The sequence below is a fragment of the Beta vulgaris genome, chromosome 6 (assembly GCF_026745355.1).
Source record: "Beta vulgaris subsp. vulgaris cultivar EL10 chromosome 6, EL10.2, whole genome shotgun sequence".
NCBI classification, from domain to species: Eukaryota; Viridiplantae; Streptophyta; class Magnoliopsida; order Caryophyllales; family Amaranthaceae; genus Beta; species Beta vulgaris.
The window spans coordinates 63,502,127-63,528,049 of NC_079207.1; the positions used below are offsets into that span (position 1 = coordinate 63,502,127).

Below are 25,923 nucleotides of genomic sequence, written 5' to 3' on the forward strand. Positions count from 1 at the left end.
GCTTGTTCCACACCATAAATTAGCTCATTAACTTTCCATAGAAAATTTTTAACGTTGGATGGACTGAATCAACCTTTAAGTATTTAATAAGATAATGACTCATTTTCTTAATCGGTTGCTGGTCGATCGATTTTAAGTTTCTATTTGTATCAAATGTTTAGTGAATTAGATCGGTTTGGATACCAAATTGGAGCTTCAAATCAACCCTAATTCTCAAATTGTATACCAAATGGGATAAATGAATTGTCCCTTAACCCATTCCGAATTCCACAATCCCCACTACTTGTAAAGGTGAGCATGGGCCGGGGCCAGCACGCAGGCTGACCCGACCCGTCCCATTATCCGCTACATGGGATGTGGGCCTATCACGGTCATGAAATTTTATTTCAGGCCCGCAGCGGTATGAGCCCGCCTAGATGTCCCGTTGGCCGACCCGCAAGTCGAACATCCCTTTTCTTTGTTTTTTAGCCTAAACCTGTCAAAAATTGAAAGAAAATAACATAAAACACGGGCTAGGTCTGCAGGAGGCACGAGCCCGATCCGTGGATAAATGTGGAGGTTTTAGGTCTGGTCCGGTCCGGCCCGCCACTCAGGAGCCCACCCCGACATTTTTCCAAGCTTGCGGGCCGAGCCCGTGAACAGGCCCGGTCCGGGCCATGCCCAAAACTAATTACTTGTAAGTTGTAAATAAACACAAAACTCAATAAAAAAACTTGCTCAAAATAGAAACTTTCTCAAAGCCATGCAAAAGATTCCACACTGTACAGTCCACAGTCCTCCCTTTCCCCTGCCATACTTGTACTAGCAACAAAATGGTCCCAACAACGCACCATTTTCATAAGGGTAACTGTAAAACTCACCATTGTTTCGCATGCTACGATCACCACCTTCTTATAATCACATGAAGACAAACACCATTTGATCTTCATCTGTCCAACAAATCACACGAATCTCTTTCTCTCTCTATAACGTTATCAGTAGCTTTCCCGCTTTTTTGAACCGTTCTTTTAGGCCGTTAAACCTTTCACTTCTTTTAGTCAAAAATATTATGAAAGAGGAGAGAGAATATGTCAGATGTATCTGACACACCAATGATTTGGTACACATTTTTCACTTTACTATAAAACTGGGTACCCTTTTTTTTCTGGGTAGTAAGAAATTCAACTGAAGTTTTTTTTTTCTTAGGGAAGAAGAAGAAAGAGTGCAGAATAAGTGTTTGATAAAATGAGTCACTTAAACAGAGCATTAGAGTGTTTAAGACCATTAATTTTAGATTCTAATACTTGGGATTATTGTGTTCTTTGGAAACTTGGTGATGATCCTTCAAGGTGAAATTTGAATCATTTTATCTTTTCATATCTGCAAATTTAAGTGGGTTTTTGTTAAGACCTTATAAAACATGAAATTTATGAGACACCATCTTATATATATTTTTTTCGAGAACAAATCTTATGCCAATATTCCAATCATTAATTCAAGGTTCCGGCATTGATCATATCATGGATTTTGTTGGGTTTAAAAAGTCACTTGTCTTGTCATATGCAATGGTGAATGTCGGAATCTTGGATCAATTATTGGAATTATGCATAGGATTTGTTCTTGCAATAAAATTGTTTTTTCGCATAAATAAATAAATAAATAAGGTGGTTTCTCACAATTTTCATGTTTTATAATGTGGTTTTTGACAAAAAAATCCTTTTCTTAATGATTGAATTTGATGGGATTGTTTTGTTTTAATAGGTTCATTGAGTGGATAGGTTGTTGCTGTAATGGAGGTGGGAAACAAGAGATTGGGTTGAAAAAGAGGAATAAGGATAAGTGTAACTCAATTCAAGTTTGCAGGGATGTGAATTTTGTTCATTTGGCAAACACAAAGTCATGTGAAGCTCTTGCAAAATTGCCACTATTTCTGTCTGTTTATTCTGGGTAATCTTTTTTGTTTTGTAATGATATTTTTTAGTGAGTTGATTGGTGTTGCAATGGATTCATTGAGGAACTGAATTTGCATTTTCAGGCTTCATGGAGAAGTTGCTATTTCATGTCTACCTCGGTGGCTTACTATTGATTCGACGAAATCGACTCAGGTCTCTTAAATTTCCATACTCTTTCTCTTACAATAAGCTGATGGATCATTGATGATGTTTTTAGCTATATCTTTGATGAAATTCTTGGTTATTTTTTAAGTGAGTCTTGTAGCTTGAATATATAGTATCATTGATGATGTTTTTAGCTATATCTTTGATGAAATTCTTGGTTATTTTTAAGTGATTCTTGTAGCTTGAATATTTAGTATCATTGATGATGTTTGTAGCTATGTGTTGTCTAGAAGAAATGATTGTAGCTTAAATCCCCTCCACCCCCGGCATAACTCATGCAGCCGACCTCATTCTAATGGAATTAACAACGCTATCTCATTGTTGTTGCTGTAACTTGTAAGGTTGTATACATCTGTTCTTTATAGTTTATACTCTTTTTTCTGTTCATTTCGTTTTTGTTTCTGTTCTGATATAATACTCCTAATATTAGAAGTGACTTATTTGATTGCAAGAATTACTAGAATTGATTCAAGCAAAATTTTGATTTGTTTTCCTTTTCACCAGGAATCCTGTGGAACCCATGTTTTAATCCCTGTGTTTGGTGGTCTGGTAGAGCTGTACTCATCAAAGCTTGTAAGAGACGATCTTTGCTTTTTTCTTGGATTACAACATCTCACATGATATGAAAAAATTGCATGCTTAATTAGATTTAATCTAATATATCTGCATTTTCTTTCAATGGTTATATGATTTATTAGATAGAAGAAGATGAAAGCATAATAGAATATGTGAAGTCTCAATTTACGATCAAGTCAGAGCTAGAAACCATGTCCACTTCTACTATAAGTTTCGATGAGCAGTCCATTGATCCGGTTTTTGATAGAAGCACAAATATTTGTCTATCTTCTCTAAATCAATCCAACATCCTAGCTTGGCCTCAACAACCCCTGATCCAAATAGCCCCTCTCTACAGCGATTCCACTTTAGATGTATCTTCCACTGGCTCGTTTCCTTCAGATGAACGTCCTTCTCCTGATTCCAACTGGTCTTCTGTGTCCCATGATATACCCTTACAGCCGGTTACTGCCTGTCATGAAGATTCCATCATTCTGAAGAACAAAATGGACAGTAGACTCAAGCCAGAGCGAGGACATTGCAAATCAAAGAATCTTTTAACTGAGAGGAATAGGAGACAGAGGATTCACGATGGCATCCTCTCCCTTCGTGCTCTGGTCCCAAAGATCACCAAGGTATATAGAAGCATTACTCTATTGATAGAAGTAATCGGATGAGACTGATGTATGTTGCTAATAAAGCGACATGATTGCCCTCCTTCCTGCATGGATATGTTTCTTTCGAAAGTTTATATACTTTATTTTCTGTTAATTTAGATGCACAAAGCAGCAACTCTGTCAGATGCAATTGATTATATTTTAGAGCTAAATAATGAGATCAAGGAACTCCAGAGTGAGCTTAGAAGTTTGACTGAAGAAGAAGACTGTGACGAAAACAATATATTGAAGCTGGAAACTTCCCATTTGGATGCAAAAGTCAGCAAGCCTAAACAAGCTAACTCCCCTCTCACAGAAAGGCCAAATCTGGAGGTATATAATTAAGAAACTGTGTTTATGTTACAATTATATATTCAGAGGTGAGATTGTTTGATTCTAACAGTATGTGGTTTTGGACCTTTTCAACTGATGACTAGGTCGATGTACAAGTGAATCAGCTTGGAATAGGGAACTTCTTGGTGAAAATTGTATGCCAGCAACAACCTGGTGTGTTTACAAAGTTGCTTGAAGCTTTAGGTTCTTTAGGTTTACCCATACAAGATGCCAATCTTACGACGTGTGATGGCAAAGTATCAACCATTTTCACAGTACAGGTAACAGCAAATTCTGGAACTAATACATAAAACTTCTTAATACAGTCAATGAACTCTTCACGAATGTATGCATGCTGAGTATGATTTATTGTAGTACTTGTCCAGTAACCATTGTCTTTCTGTAATTCTGTTGCATGTTTTGTAGTCGAACAAGAAAGAGATTCAAGAGCAAGACTTGAGGGACTCACTGGCAAGAATGATACCTTAAAACTTCGCTCGCACTAGAAGATTAGAGCATATATATTCAGCCAACTTTTGATCCTTGATGCTTGTTGTTAAAAGTTAATGTTACTTGGTTAACCTTTTGCTCTTCTCTTCCTTTAGTAGCTAGTTCTTCGTTAGACTTACCGCACGCTTTAGCTTTGTTGCCTTTGTATATATTGGTTGTCATTCCCAGAGTTTAATCACTTGTTATGAATGTACTTAAAATTACAACCTTACTAATCTGCTACGAGTAATCCGGTCTTAAGGCTAAACTCTGGAGATTGTTCTTGTTCAGCAACATGCAATTAAAGGGTCCACTTCTCAATTAACTACCTTGATTTGTTTCTAACTTATATGACGAACTGTGTTTGATAAATTAGCTATGAATTTGGTTGAGCTAAAGTGAGTCAAGAAGATTGTTTTATGCACTTCATAGTTCATGCTATTGGGTCTGATTTTTCTTAAAACATATACTCGATCAGTTGATATAAATATATGTTGTTCTTCCCACTTTCTTAATCTTTTTCTTCTCATTTTACTTTCTTCCTCCCTCTAACTTATCATTTTTGTGCAATGACCCACTACCAGTACTTGACTTCAATGACTTCCGGATATTGTGAGGGCAAAAGTTAAAATGAGCATGAACAGAAACTCCAATGGTGTAAAAAAAGGAATTGCTAGCAAATATTCAGAAATGTTTAGCTACTTGCTAAATTGTTGGAGCATAAGATAATGGAGTTTTACTTCGCAAAGCAAATTTGCTCTACAGATTGGCTTAGCCAAAATATTAGGTCGCACACAAAAAATAACTCTTCAATAAGTGATAATTTATGTACAAAAAAGGAAAAGGTGATTGTAAGATCTATCCAAGCAACAAATAATTTTGCTAAACCATTAAAATAGAAGTTGACTAAGGGCCTATTCTCCCCAACTTATTTTCAGTTCAGTTCAGCTCCATTCTTTTATAACCATTTTGTTAAATATTATTATTATGTTGGCATAATTTATTTTACTAATTACTCTTATTATTATTATTATTATTATTTAAATATATATCATTACTATTAAGTATTATAATTATTGTTGCTTCTATATATTATTTTGTTTATTATAGCTTTACTCATTATTATTACTATTGTTATTAGGAGGAACATGGTTTAGGTCAAAGCACAAATAAACCCACTTTTTTTAGCCCATAAACCAATCAAATCGCGTCAAGACGGTTTATGATGTAATTTTCGCGGTCCAACCCAATCATTATTTTTATTACTAAATATTTTTATATTTTTAAATCTTATCATTAAAATAGTAATATTAATTTGCTTCTTAGATATTATTGTTATTATATATCATCATCAAGTATTAATATACTAATACAAATAATATAAGATAATTATTATTATTTATCATTATTATCATTAATTATTATTATTATTAATTTATGATTATTAATATTATTTATTTATAACTATCATTTAAAAATATCCAAAATACTATTATTATTATTATTCAATAATATTACTTATCATTATAATTACCTCCTCCGTTTCTTTTTACTCGCTACACTTCTCATTTCACGGACTCCTAGGCAATTTTTGTAGAAGAGAGAGGTAGAGAGTAAAAAGAAAAAGGACCCATGTGGGAGGAGAGAGATAGAGAGAGTGTATTGCCCAAAAAAGAAGTGTAGCAAGTAATGTGAAACTTCCCATAATGGAAAGTGTAGCGAGTAAAAAGAAACGGAGGAAGTATTATTTAATATTCATATTATTATTGTTTAAAATATTATTTATATATTTATTACATTTAATTTAATTCAATTTAATTTAATTCAATTCAATTCAGTTTAGTTCAGTTCAGCTCCAATAAGTTCAGTTCAACTCCAATAAGTTCAGTTCAGTTCAGTTAAGTTGTTTTACGCCGAAGAGAACATACCCTAAAAATGAATTAGCTAGCTAAGAAAAATGATGTGCTATCTTTAGCCAAGTATTATTTTAACTAATCATTGATGTTGCTCTGAATTCTGATAAACTTATGTAAAAAAGAGGAAACAATCTTATAATTGAATTTAACTAAGGGACTTTAAAATCTTTAGAAATACGAATTTTAATTTTTGTCCATATAATTTTATTTTGTCTCAATCGTCTTAAAACTTCGAGCTTTGAAAGTTGTAGCTCTAGCTAGTAAGAGTAGAACCGGAATATTCTATTATACAATTGATCTATAATTTAATGCCATTTTTCTTATTCAATAATATATCTAGATTTTTAATTTTAAAAAAGGTGACATAATATGGAAACAATTAATGAATATAAGTGGTGCAGAATTTGTAAATAGATTGTGGGACATGATGTTTTTAACTCGTGCGAGTGTGATGATTTTTTTCTTTTTGAGAGCAACTTGGGAGGGGGAAGGAAATAATGATATTAGTACATATTATTCCGTTTATTTTCAGTTCAGTTGTAGGGCATGTTCTCTTCGCCATAAAACAGCTGAACTGAACTAAACTGAACTGAACTGAACTGAACTAAAATGAACAGTGATATGTGAGAGTAAAAGTAGTGTCCAGAACTGAACAGAACTGAGCTGAGCTGAACTGAACTGAACTGAATTGAATTGAACTGACTGAATTTAACTGAACTGAACTAAAAATAAGCTGGGAAGAACATGCCCGTAATCAATTAAGTTTAGTCAATTTCGACCAGTTCAATCCAGCTCCTAATTTACTTATTATTATTATTAGTTATTATTTAATTCAGTTCAATTCAATTACAATCAGTTTACTTTCGTTTACTTCAATTATAATCAATTCACTTCAATTATTTTATGCGGAATAAAACATAACCTTAAGAGTTAAGAGCCTTTAACTTTTGTCACTTATTCAACTGAAACTTCTGAGTTCTCACATTATACTCATTCCATTTTATATTATATAATACAATGTGCACATGTTAATACTACTGTATGTTAGGAAGAATGTAGGAGAGGAAAAAGAAGAGTCAACGAGCATAAAAACCACTTCTTACTGGTCCGATGTTGCTGCTGCTTGAATGGTCAACATAATATAATTTAGTCAATGTTGACCAGTACACGCCATTGACCGTTGATAAATGATGATCATCGAGTATATCTTTGCCTCTTAATTAATTGTAGTTCAGTAGTAAACATGCCTTCCTACCCAAGTTTTACTCACGTCAGTCCGATACATAATCTTACAACTAATTTTAAAATACATCAACTAAATCAGACAAGAAAGCTAGACTTCAGTCCATGAATTTTAAATATATGATGGTAATTGGTAAATAATATGTTCATTCTATAATTCTAATTATTACATTCATCTCAAAAAGTAAGTAAACTTAAATAGTTTCAATATCAATAGGTTTCTTTTGGTAACTTAGTTTATATACCCCTCTTGATGAAAAAAGAAACGACGAGTAACATAATTTAGAGAAATTCTTAAGTTATGTAATACTTCTCTCATTTTCTTTTGTTCTTCATGTATTCCCCATTGGGAATTCCAATAAGAAAACATATATGGAAGATGCAAATATTTCCAACAATAAGATGCATCTATCAAATAACTTCAAGCTTCTTTTCATTCTTTATTTGTTTTTTAAGAGCTAGTAAAGCTTGGTGAAGCAGTTTATTTTTTTACCATTTATCAAGTACTAGAAGTTGATTGGGTGTTTTATTTGAAGTAAACAAATCCAAACGTCGTGAAACAACCAACATATGCTACTACCAACTGAAAAGAACAATAAAACCTTCAACGAAATAGAATAAGTTATATATATGTATATATTGGCCCTGTTTGACAAATATAGTTTAGAGTTTAGCTGTTAGAGTTTAGAATTTGTTGTTAGAGTTTTAGCTTTTTGTTCAGCAGATTTGACTGCGGATTAAACAACTTTTTTTTATAAACGTGTTTGGTAACAATTAACTGATTGTTAAAAGTTTATCGCCATTTGTTTGAGTAAAACAACATTTATAGACATTTTAATACAATGTGTATAGTATTAGAGGCAAAAAACGACATTTTGAGAGTTTTCATTACAAAACTCTCTCTAAAACTCTATTTTACCAAACACTCCTTTTAGAGTTTTTGACCTTTTATAAAATGTCTTCTCTGAAAACATGCCTCTTCCAAGTATAATACCAAGTCAATATCCTACTTAATTAGCTTATTACTAACTTTTAATTTTAAATTAATATAACTAAATATAATATCTATAAATTGAATCGAACAAAGACTAAGACATAACATGAATGACTTTGCGATAATTTGTTTTCGCTTAATATTATATCCTTTTCTTTGGAAATCCCCTCCCGTTCTGGTCTTGTTCAACCAAAAACCAATATCAATCAGTGAGTAAACAAAAATAGAAGAAAAATTAAATAATTGCGAAAATTCAAAAGGTATTTACCATGTGAAATCCTATTCCAATAAGAGAACTTTATAACCAAAAAAATTCATGATTTTGGACATTACCTAATTATGCTCTTTCCACGAAAACACTAATCATCTTTTACCTTAACAAAAACCAGATACATCTCACTGACCAAAAAATAAACCTAATTGTCATAGTCATGTTTAGCACTAATAATTGACCGAAAGGTAACTTAAAACGAAATTTCCACCAAACAATTAAAAAATTAAAAAAGAACAAGAATCAAGATAATTTGGGTTGAAAATTCTCACTTTCGCACACCTTTACGTGGGCCCAGGTTCTGGAACCCACGTGTAGGGCCCATGACGTGGACTGTTATCCTTGGAATTTGCTTACCTCCTTTTTTATATAAAATCACACAATCTATTGATATCGTCATTTACCCCTTCTTCTTCACCTCTCTGGCTCTCTCTAACAAAAATTCCCCCCAATTTTTATTCTCTCTCCTCTGAAAAATCAATTTTAAGACATACTTGATAAATTCTAGTGATTTGTTCAGCAAAGTCATGGAGGAAAATCAAAATTATAATCATAATGAAGCTCATAATGAAGCTGAAAATGTTGAGTTGTCGGAAATCGTCGATAAATTCGACGAAACTCTAATCCTAGAAAACGAAGAAGATGAAGATGAAGGATTTGAGTTTTGTTTTCTCGGAGGAGAATTAAATTCGCCGATTTCAGCAGAAGAAGTCTTCGAAGACGGTCAGATCCGTATAATTTCGCCGTTTTCCGGCGAGAATTCCGAATCACCGGAAACGTCGTCGTACGGACCTCCGCCGGTGAAGAAATTCTACGTGGTATCAAACTCGCCGGAAAACGATGACGTGGCAGAAGGACCGTACTGCGTGTGGAAATCTCCGACGCCGGAGATGAGTCAAAAGAGCAACTCGACGGGGTTTTCAAAGCTGTGGAGGGTGAGAGAGTTGTTATCGAGGAGTAACAGTGACGGTAAAGATGCGTTCGTGTTCTTAAAAAGAGACAACGCGGCCGAAGTCGCGTCGTCGAATAAGGAGAAGGAGAAGAAAAAGAAGAAGGAGGTGAAATTGGAGAAGATAGAAGTAAGGAGAAAGGGTGGTGAAACGACGGCGTATGGAGGAGAGAGAAAATTGAAGAAGTCGGCATATGAGGTGTTTTATGGTGGAGGGAAAGACAAAAAGAAAGGAGGTGGGAATAATAATAATAAATCATATTTGCCATATAGGCAAGATTTGGTAGGGTTTTTTACAAATGGTAGTGGCATGAGTAGGAATGTTCATCCTTATTAGACTAAAAAATCAAAAAAAATTAAATCAAGTTCAAACAAATATTATTTTGTTATTTTGTTGTATAAAGATAATATTGAGTTGTTAGTTTTAATCAATGACTAATTCATTGCATTTTTATGGTAATATTATTAGCATAATGATATATTTGGTCGTTTCTTACTGACTAATCTTAGTAATGTAATAGTGTACGACGAGTTTTTCACTGCCTTCGGCAAGTGGGTGTCGAACTACTCTCCTTGTACGAATAATGCAATAGGGTAAATCGAGTTTTTCACTGTCTTCGACAAGTGGACTAATATCCGTGTAATGTCATGTGGATGTGATCTCCTTGTAATAAAATGTTGATGTAATGGTCGGCTAAAATGTTGTCCATTTCTTGGAATTTGATATGACGTTTTGATTTTTTTTGGGGGGGCGGCTGTTAGTAGTATTATTTGTTAACGATATCTTGTGGATTATTCACATGTAAGTTTGGTGGTGGTTAGAACTTAGAAATTAATCTTGTGATTATGGGCACGTGTGACAAAAATAAATGCAAATGCCCCTTTTTTTTTAATTCTTTGCAGATTTATGTTCTTTATGAGGAATAAAGATAAGGAATAAGAATAAGAATTTGGTGTGGTTTTTACTTTCTATATATACTTTGTCTATTTTTTAGTTGATTTCTTTCTTTATGCACACTTGTAATGTAATATTGGTGTTTTGGTAATTAAAGTAGAACATGCAAAGAATGTTAAAATCAAAATGTAAGACATATCTAATAAGAGTTTACGTTGGTAATTGAAAAAGAGCATGTAAAGAATGTTAAAATTAAAATGATCAATTAAAAAACAGAGGAAGTATGACTTTAAGAATGAGTTATTTATTTATTTATTTAGATAGGCGAAAATATAGTTGTGAAATTAGGTAGAAATTAGGCTTATGAAATTGTAGGAATGTGTTTAGAAGTCGATAGTTTGATAGTATCATGTCATTTTCACTAAATTCTCCAAGTGAAAAGCCATCTCAGGACTTCCAAGTTCCAAGTTACAAGTTTAAGTCTTAGCATGTGTAGATGTTACATATTGTACTTCTCATATCCTATTTCATACAGCGTGATATCAGTACATGGGTGCTTAATACTTGTATTGAAATTTCAAATCTCTTAAAAAATCATTTGTAAATGTCCGAATGACTTTTATTTAATGAAATTAAATCACCCCTTCACTATTCATTAATAAAGAATGATCGGATCTCATTAGTAGTTGCGTTGAAATATTTTACTGAGAATTATTATAAAAGCCAGTTTCAACTACTCCATCCGTCTCAAAATATAGTTCTTGTTTCTGTTTTGGGAGTCAAATTTTAAAAACTTTGACCAAATATCCTCACTAAAGTATATAAAAAAAAACATACTCATGTGGAGTCTTGTTAGATTTGCCACAATGTGTACATTCATAATATCAACTTTTTATCTTGTGAAAGTATTGTGTCAGACCGTCTGACCCAATACTTTCCGTCGGACGACCTTACAAACCTCTTAAATTTAACAGTCTCCCTCCATTTCTGATGTTTCGGAAGATCTTTACTGACTGCAACATCACTAAACTTCTTGAGTTAGTTATACTCTTAGATGCTAACTTAGTCAACCTGTATTATGGATAATATTATCTCCTAGATGCTGTGAATATTCTTAGTATTATACTCTTAGCTCTATCTTTTGTAACCACTTTGCATTATCTTCTTATATCTATAGTTGATGTACTATTGTATAAATATCGTACGAGAGTTAATGATAATCTTAAGCTTTTGCTAATCTTCACAGTAGATTCGAGAGTTTGGAGGAGAGAGAGTGGGAGTGAGACATAGCAGTTGGTGTGAGGTAGGAGTAGAGAAGAAGATAGTAATAATTTGGTGAGAGATTACTTGACTTTCAGTTGGTGTGTAAATTCTTTCAGTTTGTGTTATTTTTCTTTCATTTGGTCTTCTGTGTTCTTTCAGTTTGTGTTGTTTTTCTTTCATTTGGTCTTCTGTTGACTTTCAGTTGGTGTGTTATATCTTTCAGCTTGTGTTGTTTTTCTTTCATTTGGTCTTCTGTGTTCTTTCAGTTGGTGTGTAAATTTTTTCAGCTTGTGTTGTTTTTCTTTCATTTGGACTTTTGAACAAAAATTGAAACCAACTGAAAAAAAATTGAAACCAACTGAAAAAAAAATTGAAACCAACTGAAAAACATTTGAAACCAACTGAAAAAAATTAAAACCAACTGAAAGTCGTCCGACCAAATTGTCTGACACAATACGTTCTCTTTTATCTTTGTTTACTCCTACATATGCATTAGAGTGTGCGCCTCTTCAATCTCTATGCAAATCTGAAATTCTCCCTCCTAGGGATACAGACATACAGTTGTAGTTTCATCTCCTAGAGAATAAAAAAAAACCTCACGCGGGATTTAAACAAGTTCACATTATTGTTTCAGTGTTCCTACCTCTAACAATGCTAAAGGAGACTAATTTCGAATACATCAATATCCTCTAATTTCATACATCGGTAATCAACTTTATTTAATCCAATGAATAATTTAAGCTTGACTTAAAGTGACCACAAAAGTCTTGCTAAACCACCCAAGTACTGCAACCAATCAAGTAAACTTTTACTTGTTGATCACCAAGTGAAAAGAAAACTCTGTCTACATAAGTGAGAAATAAACTTGCTAACCCATTCTGAATGAAGAGCGACAATGTGTCAATGAGACGAGACAATTCGCGAGCTACTCGAAATTGTCTCTGTCAAAACTCGATCAAAGCTCGATTCGACTCGAATCGAGCTCAACTTGAGATGTTGGTGAATCAAGTTGAGCAACTCGATATTCGAGTCAAAAACTCGTGAGAAGTTCGAACACCCAATTATCAATAGCAAAATTCTTAATTCAACATTTTCTACCTTATTGTTGCTTTTTAACATGAAACACTTACAAGCGACTCGAAATCTACTCGGTCAAAGCTCGACTTGGTCAATACTCGACTCAGTCAAAGTTCAGTCAAAACTCGACTCGAGTGGGCTCGGCTCAATTCAAACTCGACTCGAAATGCTAACGAGTCGAGTCGAATCGAGCTAGCTCAAACTCGAACTCGACTCGCACCATTGACACCCCTAAGTGACACTCAACCTCTCATTTTTTTGTTATCTACTTTATTTCTCTCTAAAAAAAGTATATTAATAAATATTATGACAATTTATTTATTTTTTCTTTAGAATAAAGAAAATAAATTATTGAAATGTGTTTAGAGAACAAAATAAAATAGATCAATAAAATAAAGAGAATGTCACTTGGCATTCGCTACTCAAAAAATGTTAACAAGTGCTTGTTTTTTCACTTAAATGACGTAGCAAGTTCTTTCATTTTGCTTGGGTAGTTTAACTAGTCACAAATTTATTTAAATGACATAGCAAAATAACGTGTGTGATTTGGGTTCCCCAGCAAAATAACACAAATATCCTTACAATTATCAAAAATAGTACATGATTAAGAACAGTATGGTCCATACTCCATAGACCATTCACCATAGTGAGTACCAAAGTCCAAATAGTACAAATATCAGAGCAAGTTGACAGTTCACAAACAGCTGCCAATGCAACTATGCAAGTGGTGGTACTAAACAATTCCTAACCATTAAAACTAAGATTTAATATCAAACATAACACTCAGAATTGGATAGTGTTGTGTTCCTTATTTATTAGTATCATATTTACTACTACTCTATCCGTTTCAATTTAGTTATGGCACTTTTAAAATCACACACTCTTTGACAATTTTTAGATAGAGATAGAAAAAGAGAAAGAAAATAAAAAAGTCTCATGTGATAGGAGAGAGATAGAGAGAAGTTATTACTCAAAATGAAAGTGTCGTAACCAAATTGAAACTTCCTAAAATAAAAAATGTCATAACTAAATTGAAACGGATGAAGTATATAAATACGAGTTGATAGAGTAGGAATATTGCAACAATGTCAATATCCAAATATCCAATATTCCATGTTACTCTGATAGTCTGATGTTAATCTCAACGCCTTTAACATCTCAGATAGGGTAGTTGCGGCATATATTTAGCCCTGATATATAGTTTTGTTTAGAGGTGGTGGCTACTCACATCGTGCATGTTTTGGACTATCACTTTGCAGTTATCTAGTAAAAAAGAATTAACTGTCCTCATCTTTTGTAGTACAAAATTTTCAAACTTTTATTTTTAATTGGATTAAACTTGGCTTGCTAGACAGTTACAAACTTACAACATACTTCTATTCAGATCACTTAATACTTGACCACAATTGTCTTTTTAACGTTATCATCACCCTTGCATACATGTTGGGTTCCGATTCTTAATGGAAAATTCTACATGGTAACCTCGTTTTGTGCAAAATTATAGTAGGAATAAGAAGTTTGACCATAAACTAACCCTATATAATGTGACCTTATTTTTCATATCACTTAAAAACCCGTTAACTAATTAAAAGAAAAGAAAAAACAATCTTTTTTTCTTAACCCATTACTGATTTTAGAAATTATTTTCGATTTTAGAATGTTGAATTAATAGGCATACATACAGCATACTCTAGCTGAAATGCTGAATCATGTTTTTCTTTATTCATATCAGAGTACAAACTCATGCAAAAGAAAAAATACATCAAATTTTATTTAGTCCTTTTAAGTTAATCCTATATTCATATTGAGCAGTGGACAATTAGAAGCATTTACACTTTTTTAACAATCTACAGGAGATGGATCTATGTAACCTTGTGCACAACAAGAGTTTGTACTACATTTGGAAGTTGGAACTGACTACTGATGCTAAGCCGTACTAAGCTTTACATGCATGATTGCAAAGAAATGTACCTCAATTGTCTTCAAATGTGGAAACAAAGCAGTATGTTCAGTCATATCAACGAAGATCAAAGATTTCAAATCTTAGGTTTGGGTTGATATAAACATGTGAGCATTGTTCATACAACGGCCTACCGTCGGTGGAATCCCGGTGAGGGTGGAACCCGTTCTCTTCGCATTCCTTAACAACGTTCATTCCACTAGGATCCGTCAGCCGGAATATACCATAATTCCTGAAGGACATCAATTATCAGAGTAAACTATTTTTGTACCTAGTACACAAGGAAAAAACAACAAAGTAACGCCATTCTACTCTTCCATGAAATCAATAATTCATCCTCCCTTGTCTGAATCTTTCAGTTTCCTTTTCATCTTTTAAGTTTTGGACAAAGTACCCGAATGGCTAAGATAGTCATAGCATATGACATAATTAAGAGTTTTTTTGGCTGAACTGATAAAGAGTTCTTTTGCATTTAGAGTTTACCAGGATGAGGATTATGAAGAAAATAAAAGATGAAGATAGCAAATTATTGAACCTTCCCAAGATTAGAATGACCAATGTGACTACGCTTGTCGTATTATATATACAATCTGTTTCAAAAGCTCCAATGTCTAAGGTAGCACATTGCTAAACTTATTTTGACTATTACAGAAAAAATAAGTTAAAGTTATTAATAAGTAGTAATATAAGCTCCAACAAATTACAAAATAAGCCCCACTATATACTAAAAAGTTCAGATAGGTTTAAATAGGTTATTATGATAACTTCCAATAAGTTTAGAGAAGTTCACATAAAATTTAGTTAAATTAAGCATCTCCAATAAAGTGAATTAACAATCACAAATGATTAGACATTCCCTTCCAAATGCTAAAGATATAAAAAAAGAAGCAAGCATGGGTACATATCTGTTGCACATTTGACATGTCAAGGTGATGGATGCTAAGAACTTGAAGTGACAAGTTAGACTGAAGAGTGCAGACCTTGTCTTATCAGTGGGAGCCACGACAATGGCGATAGCCTCCGGCACCATTACCTGCATAGCAACAGCTAACTGGGAAGTATGGCACATTAAATTCAACATTATCCCAATGTCTCTAAAGAGGCTCCTGTTTTGATGGTGCAAGGAAGGGTTACACTGGTTTTACCCTTGTGATAACAAAGAAGTTTTTTCAAATTACCCCTCATACACACGCAATGCCTATACTAGTTCAAAATAAATACGAACCCTGATTTATCGATAAGTAGAGCCCTTTTTAAGTTGGTCCATCATATATCAAGAGTCAGAACATTTGATCTGACTCAATCAGAGTACAAAATCAGTAAAATGTCCAATGTAAAACACAAAAAAAGCTCAATTAGTGTAGAGATTTCACTGAGATAATGGATTACAGGACAATAACTGAACCTGCATTACATCATTGAAGGCGATGAAGGTTGAGAATGAAAACACATGCTTTGGATTGTATATTTTTACATTAAGACTTCAGTAAACAGAGAGAGAAAATATTGTGGGTTCCATATTTTAAAGGGAACTATCTCAACTGGTTACCTGATAAGGATATTGCGTGTGCAGATCTATCGATGACATGAAACAACTTTGAGATGGATGTGTCTGGAAAATAGAAAAGAGCACCTTGGTCAGATCAGTTTATTTTTCATACAAAACTAAACTTCATCTTTCATGTCTCAGAAGAATAATAATAATAGGAGTGAATGCTAAAAATTTGCAAGATAATTAAAGATGTTAAAGAACATGGTGTTTGTATCCAATCTTTGGTTGTTGATAGACAGTGCTTTCAGTCAACATATCATGGTCAAGCAAAATTGACAGAAACTTCATGTAAAACATGTCATGATGTCAAGGAAAATGACTGATGTATACTTTAAAGTTTACGATAATACGAATATACTAAGAGCATGTTGGGCATGAGATTTTTGAGTGTTGCACATAGAAATAAGAAACCAATTCCTTTAGAGATTATTTGGTATCATGGGTGGGGTAATGATTTCCTTGCCTTGAAGATAACTATTCCCACCCAATTATTATCCTCCTCAATCCCACAGTTATAAATGAATCCTTTTCATCATACTGCAACTAAACAACCAATAAAGGTAACAATCTATTTGATTCCCTTCTCTTTCCATTCCATGACTTGAACCAAACATACACTAAAAGGTATCAAAAAGGAAACAAGAGAGATGAGGCGCATACATGGATCCATCCTACGGGAAATAGGGACCGATCATTCTGTATGTTAAAGATCTCCTCTTCCCTTAATGCCTGACACTAACAATAAGAACGATTAGGTAAATGCAAGGTACTAAAAAAATGATCATATTGAAGATAGAGAGAGGTAACTTATCAGAGACTCACTGAGCTGGAAGTTGATTTCTGCTTCGGTATTATTAACGTTGTAGCATAGAATGTCTCTTCTTTCTAAATGCCAGAATCAGAAAACTAGAATTATTTCAGGGAACAGACAGCTGTTATCAGCTAAGCATAATAATTAACTAAGCCTGAAAGGTTTACGGCCAGGTAGAATAGGCAACAAGACTAAACCATATAATAAAGGAGTCAAACCAGAAAAATCTACAATTTTCAATGGTATACAAATATGTCAAAACTAGACTTATGACCCGTGTCATACACGGTTTAAAAGAGTAAATAATAGGGTATATTTTTTTTTCTTATAAAGTATACCAAAACATTACTCCAAAAAATCCGTTATTGATCCTAAATCAATTGTTTATTATTTAATTGTCAATTTCTGAGGAATTTATTAGGCCTTATATTGCTAATCAGACAAACACAGCAAGAATTTAACAGAGAAATACACCAAAATTAGGCAAAGTTGTATGATGAATGCAGAGTAAAGCTACCATTTACAACCCTCACTATTCGAGAGGTGAGGTCTGTCCAAGGCAGAAAAAATTCCATTTGCTCATAACTAACTGTGATGTGGCGATCCTTCAAAAAACTGTGAGGTGGCATATTGTTGTTTCCCCTTCTCACATAAGTAACTAGAGGTCTAGCATCCCCATTCCCCATTTTAATTTTTTGCATATATATAGACAGATTATATGTCAACATGTACTACTCACCAAATATGATATAAATGAGCTAAACTAGGAGCTTCATAAAAATTAGACCAAATGCTTTCAACCATTTTCGTCTTAGATTGGCGATTTCTTTATTAAGAAATAAGTACGTGCTTAGAGACCCTCTCGTCTCACTGTAAATCAGATGAACAAGCATCAAGTTAATGCAGCAGCAAAATGCAGGCATTAGTTCTTCATTTATGGCCCAGCTATAGCACAAGTCACTGTCAACAACAAGCCCATGTTTGTGTAATTGTTAACTATCTTAAATCTTATAGATCATACTACCACATTCATAAGCTAAAAAGGAACTGTAAAAGTAGAACTCTAATTGTGATTTTTTTCTTTTTCAACTCCGTTCCATCCCCTTATATGTCTTATATCTTGGTGCTAGTTAGGTGGCTGACAGACTCACCAAGTATTCTCATTTCTAGGCTTGAAGCATCCCTTTAAAACATACACGATGGCAATGGCCTTTGTTAAGGAGGTGGTGAGAGTGCATGGTTTATAAACATTATGTGGGGGTAATTATTCAAGTTACAGGGTACAGCCCCTCACAGGAGCACTGCCTATGCCTATCACCCACAAACTGTTGGGCAGACTGCAGTGGTGAACAACACCCTTGAGACCTATCTTAGATGTTTTATTCATGGCCAACCTAAAACCTGGCTACATGGCTTCCATAGGCTATATATTGGTACAATACTTGCTCACGTGTGTTGAATGCTGGCGCCCCATTTAAGGCCTTACGAGGGAGAGACCCCCCTCAACTACAGAAGCCAATGCAGGCACGACAGCTGTATCATCTCTAGAAGACATACTACTGGATAGGGATGCATCCTGGATGACCTAAAGACTCACTTGTTTGTAACCCAACAGAGGATGTGAGAACAAAACAAGACTCTAAGCAGAGAGAAATAGAGTTTGAAGTGAGAGACTGAGTCCAGTTGAAACTTCCATAGCGACGAGACCTTTTGCTAAATTGGCTGCCAGATTTTTCAGGTTCCTTTTAACTGGTGCGAAGAACTGGCAAGCTGACCTACCAACTAAATCTTCCTCCCTCAGCAAAAGCACACCCAGGCTTTCACATCACTCAACTGAAGAAAGCCATAGGAACTACTTATGTCTCCACGTAATGAACTGACATGGCTGGAACAATCTGATGAAAATGACTAAGGACTGAAAATGGACTTCAAATTGATAACTGGAAAATTACAGGAAATAAAATATAATTTCAAGAGGCTTAAATCTCTCACAAGAAACTACTAAAACTAACGATATTTTCCACACCTTCCCTACTCTCAATTCCTCAATGTACAAAGTTTTTATCCTAGTAACATATTCTCCAAGCCACTAATTACTAACGTATTTTCCATGCCTTCCCTCTCCCCTATATCAGTTTATCATACTACCGCCATTCCACCAGCCACTACTGCTGTTGGCGCTGGAAGCAGAACCTGACAGAGTGCTAGGAGTTAGAAATGTTGGTTAGGCAATTTGGGTAAGGATGAAGTTTGATAGCTTGGCAAGGGCTCCTGGATCTTAAGGCTACTTGGGAAGATTACACAGAAATCAACCAAAGGTTTCCCCCGTTATACCTTGAGGACAAGGTGGCTGTTTGGGTGAGGGGCAATGCAAGTAATCAGTTGTGCAACTAGATCTTCCTCCCTCTGCAAAAGCACACCCAGACCACAACCTGGTCTCCACTTCATTTATGCTAGAAGACAGCCAAGGGTAACTTAGTTATTGGGCAACAAATTTGTATGGATAGGGAGAAAAAAGCTCAAGTAGCGAAACTTTCATAAGTTAATTAAGGAGCAGAGGAGAGCAAGTAAGGATAAGTGGGTAAAAAAAAGGTGTGTATGAAGAGAAAAATATTAAAAAAAAAAGGAAACAAATTAGGAGATTCTCACATCTTGAATAGTGAAAGATTGTAATTGCTTTAGAACACACTGATCTTGAATACAATCGGGTTAAATGAGTTAATTAAGCTTCAAAATTTTTTTATTCTATGCTTAAATAGTTAAATTTGCTAATATTGATCTGAAATCTAGCACAACTCGATCAAAATTAGACCTCAATAGAGAAAGGAAAGACTCACGAGGGAAGCACCAAGAACCCCACATGTCTCGAGATCGTTGTTGGTGTTGTTGCGGGCAAGTTCAAGAAAATCATCTGTTAATTGAGCTGACTGACGAGTAAAAATACAACAATATAAGAAAACCTTAGCATTTGACATTAAACTGTACAAATGACAAGAGGTAAATAATTCTGAGACCTGCAAGAACCCATATAAACTAACAACACATGAGAATAATTTTGTATAGATATAGAAGCAGATACAGTTGTCTTTTCTCACTTACAATATGTACATTTTTAAGAACATGAATCGCAGAGTCTGAATATGCATATCGTGAATCTGCAGCTGTCACTTGTGAAACTTGTCCAGCATTAGGTGGAACCTCCGTGCAAGAGATTGGTGCAGAAGGGTAATGAGTGACCATATTTCTATTCCCTAAGAAATAAGTATAAGCTAGTGGTTGGTAATTTATTCTGAGAGCAAAATGTTTTAGAAGGAAATTTTAACCACAAAGTAAGAAGTCCAACAGCACCCAATACATTCAAGACACACAGCTTACATGGAGAAGAAGCTTTACGTTAAATGCCTTCTAATAGTGAACATCTCATGTGAGGGTGGAATACAATGATTATACTCTTTTATGCACTGACTATATCTACCTAAGAGCAGCTATCGAAATTCTTCACAATTCACAGGGTAAAAGCTTGACATTAATCTCAGATATACTACTCCCCGCGGTGCTCAAAATTTTTCCACTCCAGATCAATATTGAGAATACAATCTCAGGAAGCTAACTAGTAATCAGACAGAAATAAGATGTCATTTGAAAATCTAGCTTAGAATTTTCAAGTGCAGTTTTAAGCTAAATGCATAAAAGAATTTTCTTTCTGAAATACAGGGTCATGTCTAACACGTGCACATAATTCTGCAAGTGGCAATAGTTACAAGGTTCAATCATGGCCTCTGCAACCCTGCCGCATCTTCAGAGCTAAAAGATTTAGTGATACACTAATCTTTGGTATTGGATTATAGTGGGAAAATATAAATCATTAAACTACAGTATTAGTGTGACTTCTACAGTGAAGTAGCAGATGGTCATAAGGTTTGAGACTTCGAGTCAACATTTGTAACAAAAACAACCTTAATGCTATCCTGGGCATAAGAGTGCATAAATCAGAACCCCTCCGCCCAATACGCCCTAAGTCCCAACCTACCCAGTTACACTTTATTGTCCATTAACAGCCAGTGATGAGCTTAAGATCTTGCTCGAAAGCCTATACTACAAATTCTTTGAACTCCCTTCCTCCAAATTAGAGGTCCATTTTTAACTTTTGAGGTCAAATCAACTTAATTTTGAATTGTTATGTAACAAAGGTGATTAAGATTCCTCAATACCTACTTACGGCATTTTTGAGATAACTAGTCTCCGAAGAATAAATAGTTTCCGAACTTCCTCTATTTCACACTATAACTCTATAAGCACAATAAGATTTCCCCGTAAAACAAGTTATTTTAATACATTGATGAAGCATTTGATATAAGCTCTCCGATTTTCCCTTCTCTTTCACCTTACAAGTATTTAATGCTTATGTTTAATAAGGAAATTTTAGTCAATTTCAGCAAAATTCGCATCTTTAACGAGCCCATGTATGCCACTCCATCTAGCATGTTGGGTATTGCATTTGCTTGGTCTAATTTCTCTTAAGGTAGCCTCTATAAAGTGCCTACTCTTAAGATGCTTGTGCTACATCCTTGGCCAGCAAGAAAGCTCATGTTTTTTTAAAATTTTAACTTATTTTCAGAGGGAAGAAAAAAGAAAACATTTTGAAATTCACACATCTCTATCACTAATATGAATGAAGAAAAGAACTTCTTTTGTAGATGCCTAATTTTTTCCTTTTATCAGTCGTTTGGAGGCCTGAAAATCCATATTCAAGGTCACTAAGTCTATTTTTGTTAGCACGGCTAATAGTTTAGTCTTTCTTCTATATGATCCTTTAGTTCACCCAGATTAGTACATACACATGTACGAATGATTAGAACCATACACACGATAAACATGAAGGACTAAATTACAAACACAAAGATCAATACATATGTTCATTTGGCTTGTTATCCATATACATGTGTTTCATTCGACTAGTTATCCATGTACATTTGGCGTGTTATCCATGTACATGTGCACACCATGCTCTAAGTACCAACGTGTGCACCATCTAGGCTTTGTTAAGTTCACTCTATTTTGTTTGATGACCCATAGTTTAGTCTATTTAGTCAATTTGAGGAATAATTTAAGGTAGAACATCTATAATTGTGTATTTGTGTCCAAATGTCTCAATGCCCAAGTAATGGACATAAGATACGCTCCCAATTTCATTTAGAAAAGTAAAGGTTTTATGCTATCTAATTTATCTAACCATATAGTACACACACAAAAAAAAAAAAACATAGTCATATGAGATCACGTTAAATTAAGTCTCATATATGTCTTTATAACTGTTAATAATACGTGATTAAAGATATTAATAATCAAAGATGTGCATCAGATACCGCGCGCTGAGAACACTACAAGCAAACCACTTACATTTAAATTTTGCCAAACACTACAATTTCCAATTGATCAAACCCACTAATAGGGTAATGATCACTTGCCAAATAAGAACAATTATCCATGTAGCTGCTAAATGGGCCTCTCAAATAAAAAGGGCATCAATTCATGAACTGAACCAAGACAATCACAATATGATCTCATCAAAAAAGAAATTGACATATTGTGATTGTCTTTTCAAAAGTTCATGGATAATTTCCTACTAACGCCCTACATATCGTATTTTTATACTGTATTTATATACTTTCCTAAACCCACCTCCAATTTCAAAAGTTCACTCGTTTAGCAAAGCCCATAATTAAACCACACGACCAAAAAAAGAAAAGGAAGACGATGAAGATACCCAGAAAAAGAAATGCAAAGTCTTTAAATTGACAAAATCATGAAAGGAAATCAATAAGTATAAATTAAAAGCTTAGGAAATTATGTTAATATTTATGATCCTCCAATTTTGTCTTTAAATTGAAAAAATATTTTTGATTAATAGAATTAATTAGATAATTGAAGAAAGAAAGATGAATTGATATGGAAAAAAGGTAATTTTAAATGATGATATTTGCTTACCTTTGATGTTCGTACGTCTTATTCCTGCATGTTTGAGAAGGATGAGGGAGGAAAAGAGGTGAAATTGCTTTAAAATAAGTGACTATATACGATAATTTCTGTATGTTTGTGAACAAATAAATTGCTAATTTGAAGGAGAGGGAAGAAGTGGAGAATAACGGTAGTAATTGCAATTCTGATGATACTTTGGGGGAAAGATTGTTTTTTTTTTTTTTTTTTTGAAAGGGAACGTGATTTCATTAATCCATAGATAACGAGTCCATGAGTACATACGGAACTACATTAACCGGACAATGATTCTCCCAACATTGTTTCACACCAAAAGGAAATAATCTAGCGAGATTATGGGCAACAGTATTCCCATCTCTCTGAACATGCATAAAACTAATAGATTCAAAATCAGTACTCATATCAATAACGTCACCAAGAATCGCCTAATGGTAAAAGTTTGGCATTATCACTTTTATTTTATAGGATCAAAATCAAACCGTATTAGAGGTATACCTCTTTAAAAACGAGGTTCCTTTATCATTTTCCCTCCCTTTTAAAAAGTTTGACCTACAAAATTGACGTCTTGACGGGATATATTTGCGAGATATTTTAGTTCAATATGGTAATTTATCTTACTTAAAAAACAAATCAACAATGATAAATTTAAAAAGATGTGTGTTTGAAAGTGGTACCTTTTTACAACAAAAATTGTCATAGAACATGGTTTGAGGAGGCCTAAGCCTAACTAAGCATAACCCTTTATTTCAATTGGACTACACCATAGATATACATCAAGTTGTCTCCTCTTCTGAATGATATTAGATGAACTAACATAGCTTGTCTAGCTAGGATGTGATATCACAAATGATATTATATTGATGGACGAGACCAAAGATGTGGATAATACTACATTAAAGTGTCAAAAGTAGGATGGATAGGTTGAGTGAAGGGGAGCGAAACACGAGATTTTTTTCATAGAAGTGTAGTCATCAAAAGAAATATGCCATGCATTCTATGTCTTAGGGATAATGTCGGAAATCAGGTTGATTGTCTGGAGGGGGTCAAAGAGTTAATTCAAAAGTTCTATAAAAACTTATACACCACGGCTCAGACCCAATGCCTTAAGGTTAATGTGGGGGAGGAGGGGAATGTCTTAGATGGTTTTGTCCCTTCTTGCGAGGAGATTAGGCAAGCTTTTATTTAGTATGAAACTGTTGAAGGCTCCGGAGCTTGATGAGTTTCATCCCATAATTTTTCAAAAAACATGGAGCATTGTTGGGGATGATGTTTGTAAGGATGTTCAGTTTTGGTTCAAAAATCAATGCATCCCTGGATCCTTGTGTAACGCTTTTTTGTCTTATTCTTAAACAAACTTCCCCGAAAACTGTTAAATAGTTTAGACGCATAAGTCTTTGTAACACCCTTTACAAGCTGGTCACTAAGATTATGGTTAATCGTTTAAAACACTTTATCCCAACCTGGATATCTAAGAACTATAACAACTTCATTAAAGGAAGAGGTCCTGATGTTAATTTGGTAGTTGCGTCAGAAGTCTTTCATTCTATGAACTTAAAAAAAGGGAAATGGGGGTGATTTGCTCTTAAGATCGACCTGGAAAAAGCGTATGATAGGATCCAATGGGGGTTTGTTAGGAAGCTAAGTGCTTGATGTATCATGACCTAGATCTCCCTTTGATAAATTTGACTATGGATTGTGTGTCTAAGGCTTCCTCGGCTATCCTTGTTAATGGAACTAAAACAGATAAGTTTTCGCATTATAGGGGCCTTCGTCAGGGTGACCCTATGTCTCTGTACCTATTTAATGTTTGCCTGGAGACGCTTTCTCAGTTAATCCATGAAGAGTGTGAGGGGGGTGTGTGGACTCCGTTTGGGGGTAGGGAAACATAAGGTTCCAATATCCCATCTTATGTTTGCAGATGATTTGCTTCTCTTTGGGAGGGTAGATGAGTCTACGACTTTTGCGGTTCGTCGGGTGTTAGAAAAGTTCTGTGAAATCTTGGGTCAAAAAATTGATGAAGCCAAAAGCAAACTCATGTTTTCAGAAAACACTCCTGCCGATTTTAAAGATTTGTTTCAGGAAACCTTGAACATAAATTAATGAATCAGGTAATCTAGGGATGTATTTGGGGCTCCCCATCTCGCATAAAAGACCTTCCCGTGCCCAGGTTTCGTTTGTGGTGGATAAGGTGAGAGCTAGATTATCAAATTGGAAAATTATTTATCTAAAGCTGGTAGGTTATGCCTCATTTTCTCTACTCTTCCAACGATTCCTGCGTATTACATGCAAGCATCCATGCTTCCTATGTCAACTCTCGGGGAGCTAGACAGGATCTATAATAACTTTTTATGAGGGGAGGAATATGGGAAATCAAAGTTACGTTGCATCTTGTTAACAAGGAAGTGACGTTTAAACCTAAGAACCATGACGGGTTGGGAATTAGGTGTCAAACGTTCATGAATGTGGCCTATATGGCTAAGTTGGGGTGGAAGTAGGGATGGCAATGGGTCATGGACCTGACCCATTTATAAGGGTCTGGGTCCATAAATTTTAGACCCAGTGGGTCCGGGTCTGGTCTGGGTCCTGAAGAGCATGGGTTGGGTCCGGGTCCACATATGCTAGACCCAGACCCAACCCGCAGACCCATTTACGTATTAGAATTTTTTTTTTTTTTTTTACCTAAACTCTAAAATTTTATGAGTTGTGGTTTTATGAACTCGTTAGTATTGTAACTCCACTAAGACATGTAACTTTGTAAGTTGTAACATTTTAATATTTTATGAGTTAATTCTTAAAATTTTATTTAGAGAATGCTTTAACCATGGATACAATAACCTATATATATTAGGGCGAAATTTTTTAAATTA

The 25,923-nt window shown here is 34.4% G+C and overlaps 3 protein-coding genes across 7 annotated transcripts; 2 read left to right on the top strand and 1 right to left on the bottom strand.

Annotated features, from left to right (window-relative positions):
* Positions 1 to 720: 720 nt before the first annotated feature.
* Positions 721 to 4,365, top strand: LOC104897384 (transcription factor bHLH90). 2 transcript variants are annotated; one of them, XM_010684249.4, is made up of 9 exons: positions 721 to 1,099; positions 1,186 to 1,328; positions 1,741 to 1,926; positions 2,015 to 2,084; positions 2,601 to 2,669; positions 2,795 to 3,286; positions 3,428 to 3,640; positions 3,745 to 3,921; positions 4,067 to 4,365. In XM_010684249.4, the coding sequence occupies exons 2-9, from the start codon at positions 1,225 to 1,227 to the stop codon at positions 4,127 to 4,129; spliced, it is 1,374 nt and encodes a 457-aa protein (XP_010682551.1). In that variant the 5' UTR covers positions 721 to 1,099; positions 1,186 to 1,224; the 3' UTR covers positions 4,130 to 4,365. The 2 variants fall into 2 exon arrangements, with proteins under 2 accessions (XP_010682551.1, XP_048503371.1); XM_048647414.2 differs by having other exon boundaries at positions 721 to 1,328.
* A 4,589-nt stretch (positions 4,366 to 8,954) lies between these two features.
* LOC104897385 (hypothetical protein) lies at positions 8,955 to 10,220 on the top strand. Its single transcript, XM_010684250.4, has one exon. It carries the CDS (start codon positions 9,080 to 9,082, stop codon positions 9,836 to 9,838), a length of 759 nt encoding a protein of 252 aa, XP_010682552.1. The 5' UTR covers positions 8,955 to 9,079; the 3' UTR covers positions 9,839 to 10,220.
* A 4,260-nt stretch (positions 10,221 to 14,480) lies between these two features.
* Positions 14,481 to 23,436, bottom strand: LOC104897386 (AMSH-like ubiquitin thioesterase 2). Of its 4 annotated transcripts, none has more exons than XM_048646498.2 (8): positions 23,048 to 23,435; positions 20,159 to 20,310; positions 19,897 to 19,986; positions 17,071 to 17,133; positions 16,909 to 16,977; positions 16,246 to 16,308; positions 15,677 to 15,747; positions 14,481 to 14,928 (listed from the first exon to the last, which is right to left on the bottom strand). In XM_048646498.2, exons 2-8 carry the CDS (start codon positions 20,297 to 20,299, stop codon positions 14,754 to 14,756), a joined length of 672 nt encoding a protein of 223 aa, XP_048502455.1. In that variant the 5' UTR covers positions 20,300 to 20,310; positions 23,048 to 23,435; the 3' UTR covers positions 14,481 to 14,753. The 4 variants fall into 4 exon arrangements, with proteins under 4 accessions (XP_048502455.1, XP_019105955.1, XP_010682553.1 ...); XM_019250410.3 differs by having other exon boundaries at positions 16,909 to 16,983; positions 23,048 to 23,432; XM_010684251.4 differs by having other exon boundaries at positions 15,677 to 15,729; positions 16,909 to 16,983; positions 23,048 to 23,430.
* Positions 23,437 to 25,923: the final 2,487 nt, after the last annotated feature.

What these genes read in the sequence shown, in the direction of transcription:
- LOC104897384 (XM_048647414.2), top strand. Translation starts at nt 1,225, where the DNA reads ATGAGTCACTTAAACAGAGCATTAGAGTGTTTAAGACCATTAATTTTA. An exon ending in CTTGGTGATGATCCTTCAAG is followed by an intron (nt 1,329 to 1,740) that starts GTGAAATTTGAA and finishes TTGTTTTAATAG; the next exon opens with GTTCATTGAGTGGATAGGTT. An exon ending in ATTCGACGAAATCGACTCAG is followed by an intron (nt 2,085 to 2,600) that starts GTCTCTTAAATT and finishes CCTTTTCACCAG; the next exon opens with GAATCCTGTGGAACCCATGT.
- LOC104897385 (XM_010684250.4), top strand. Translation starts at nt 9,080, where the DNA reads ATGGAGGAAAATCAAAATTATAATCATAATGAAGCTCATAATGAAGCT.
- LOC104897386 (XM_019250410.3), bottom strand. Translation starts at nt 20,299, where the DNA reads ATGGTCACTCATTACCCTTCTGCACCAATCTCTTGCACGGAGGTTCCA. An exon ending in TTCTTAAAAATGTACATATT is followed by an intron (nt 19,987 to 20,158) that starts GTAAGTGAGAAA and finishes TTTACTCGTCAG; the next exon opens with TCAGCTCAATTAACAGATGA. An exon ending in AGAAATCAACTTCCAGCTCA is followed by an intron (nt 16,984 to 17,070) that starts GTGAGTCTCTGA and finishes TCTTATTGTTAG; the next exon opens with TGTCAGGCATTAAGGGAAGA.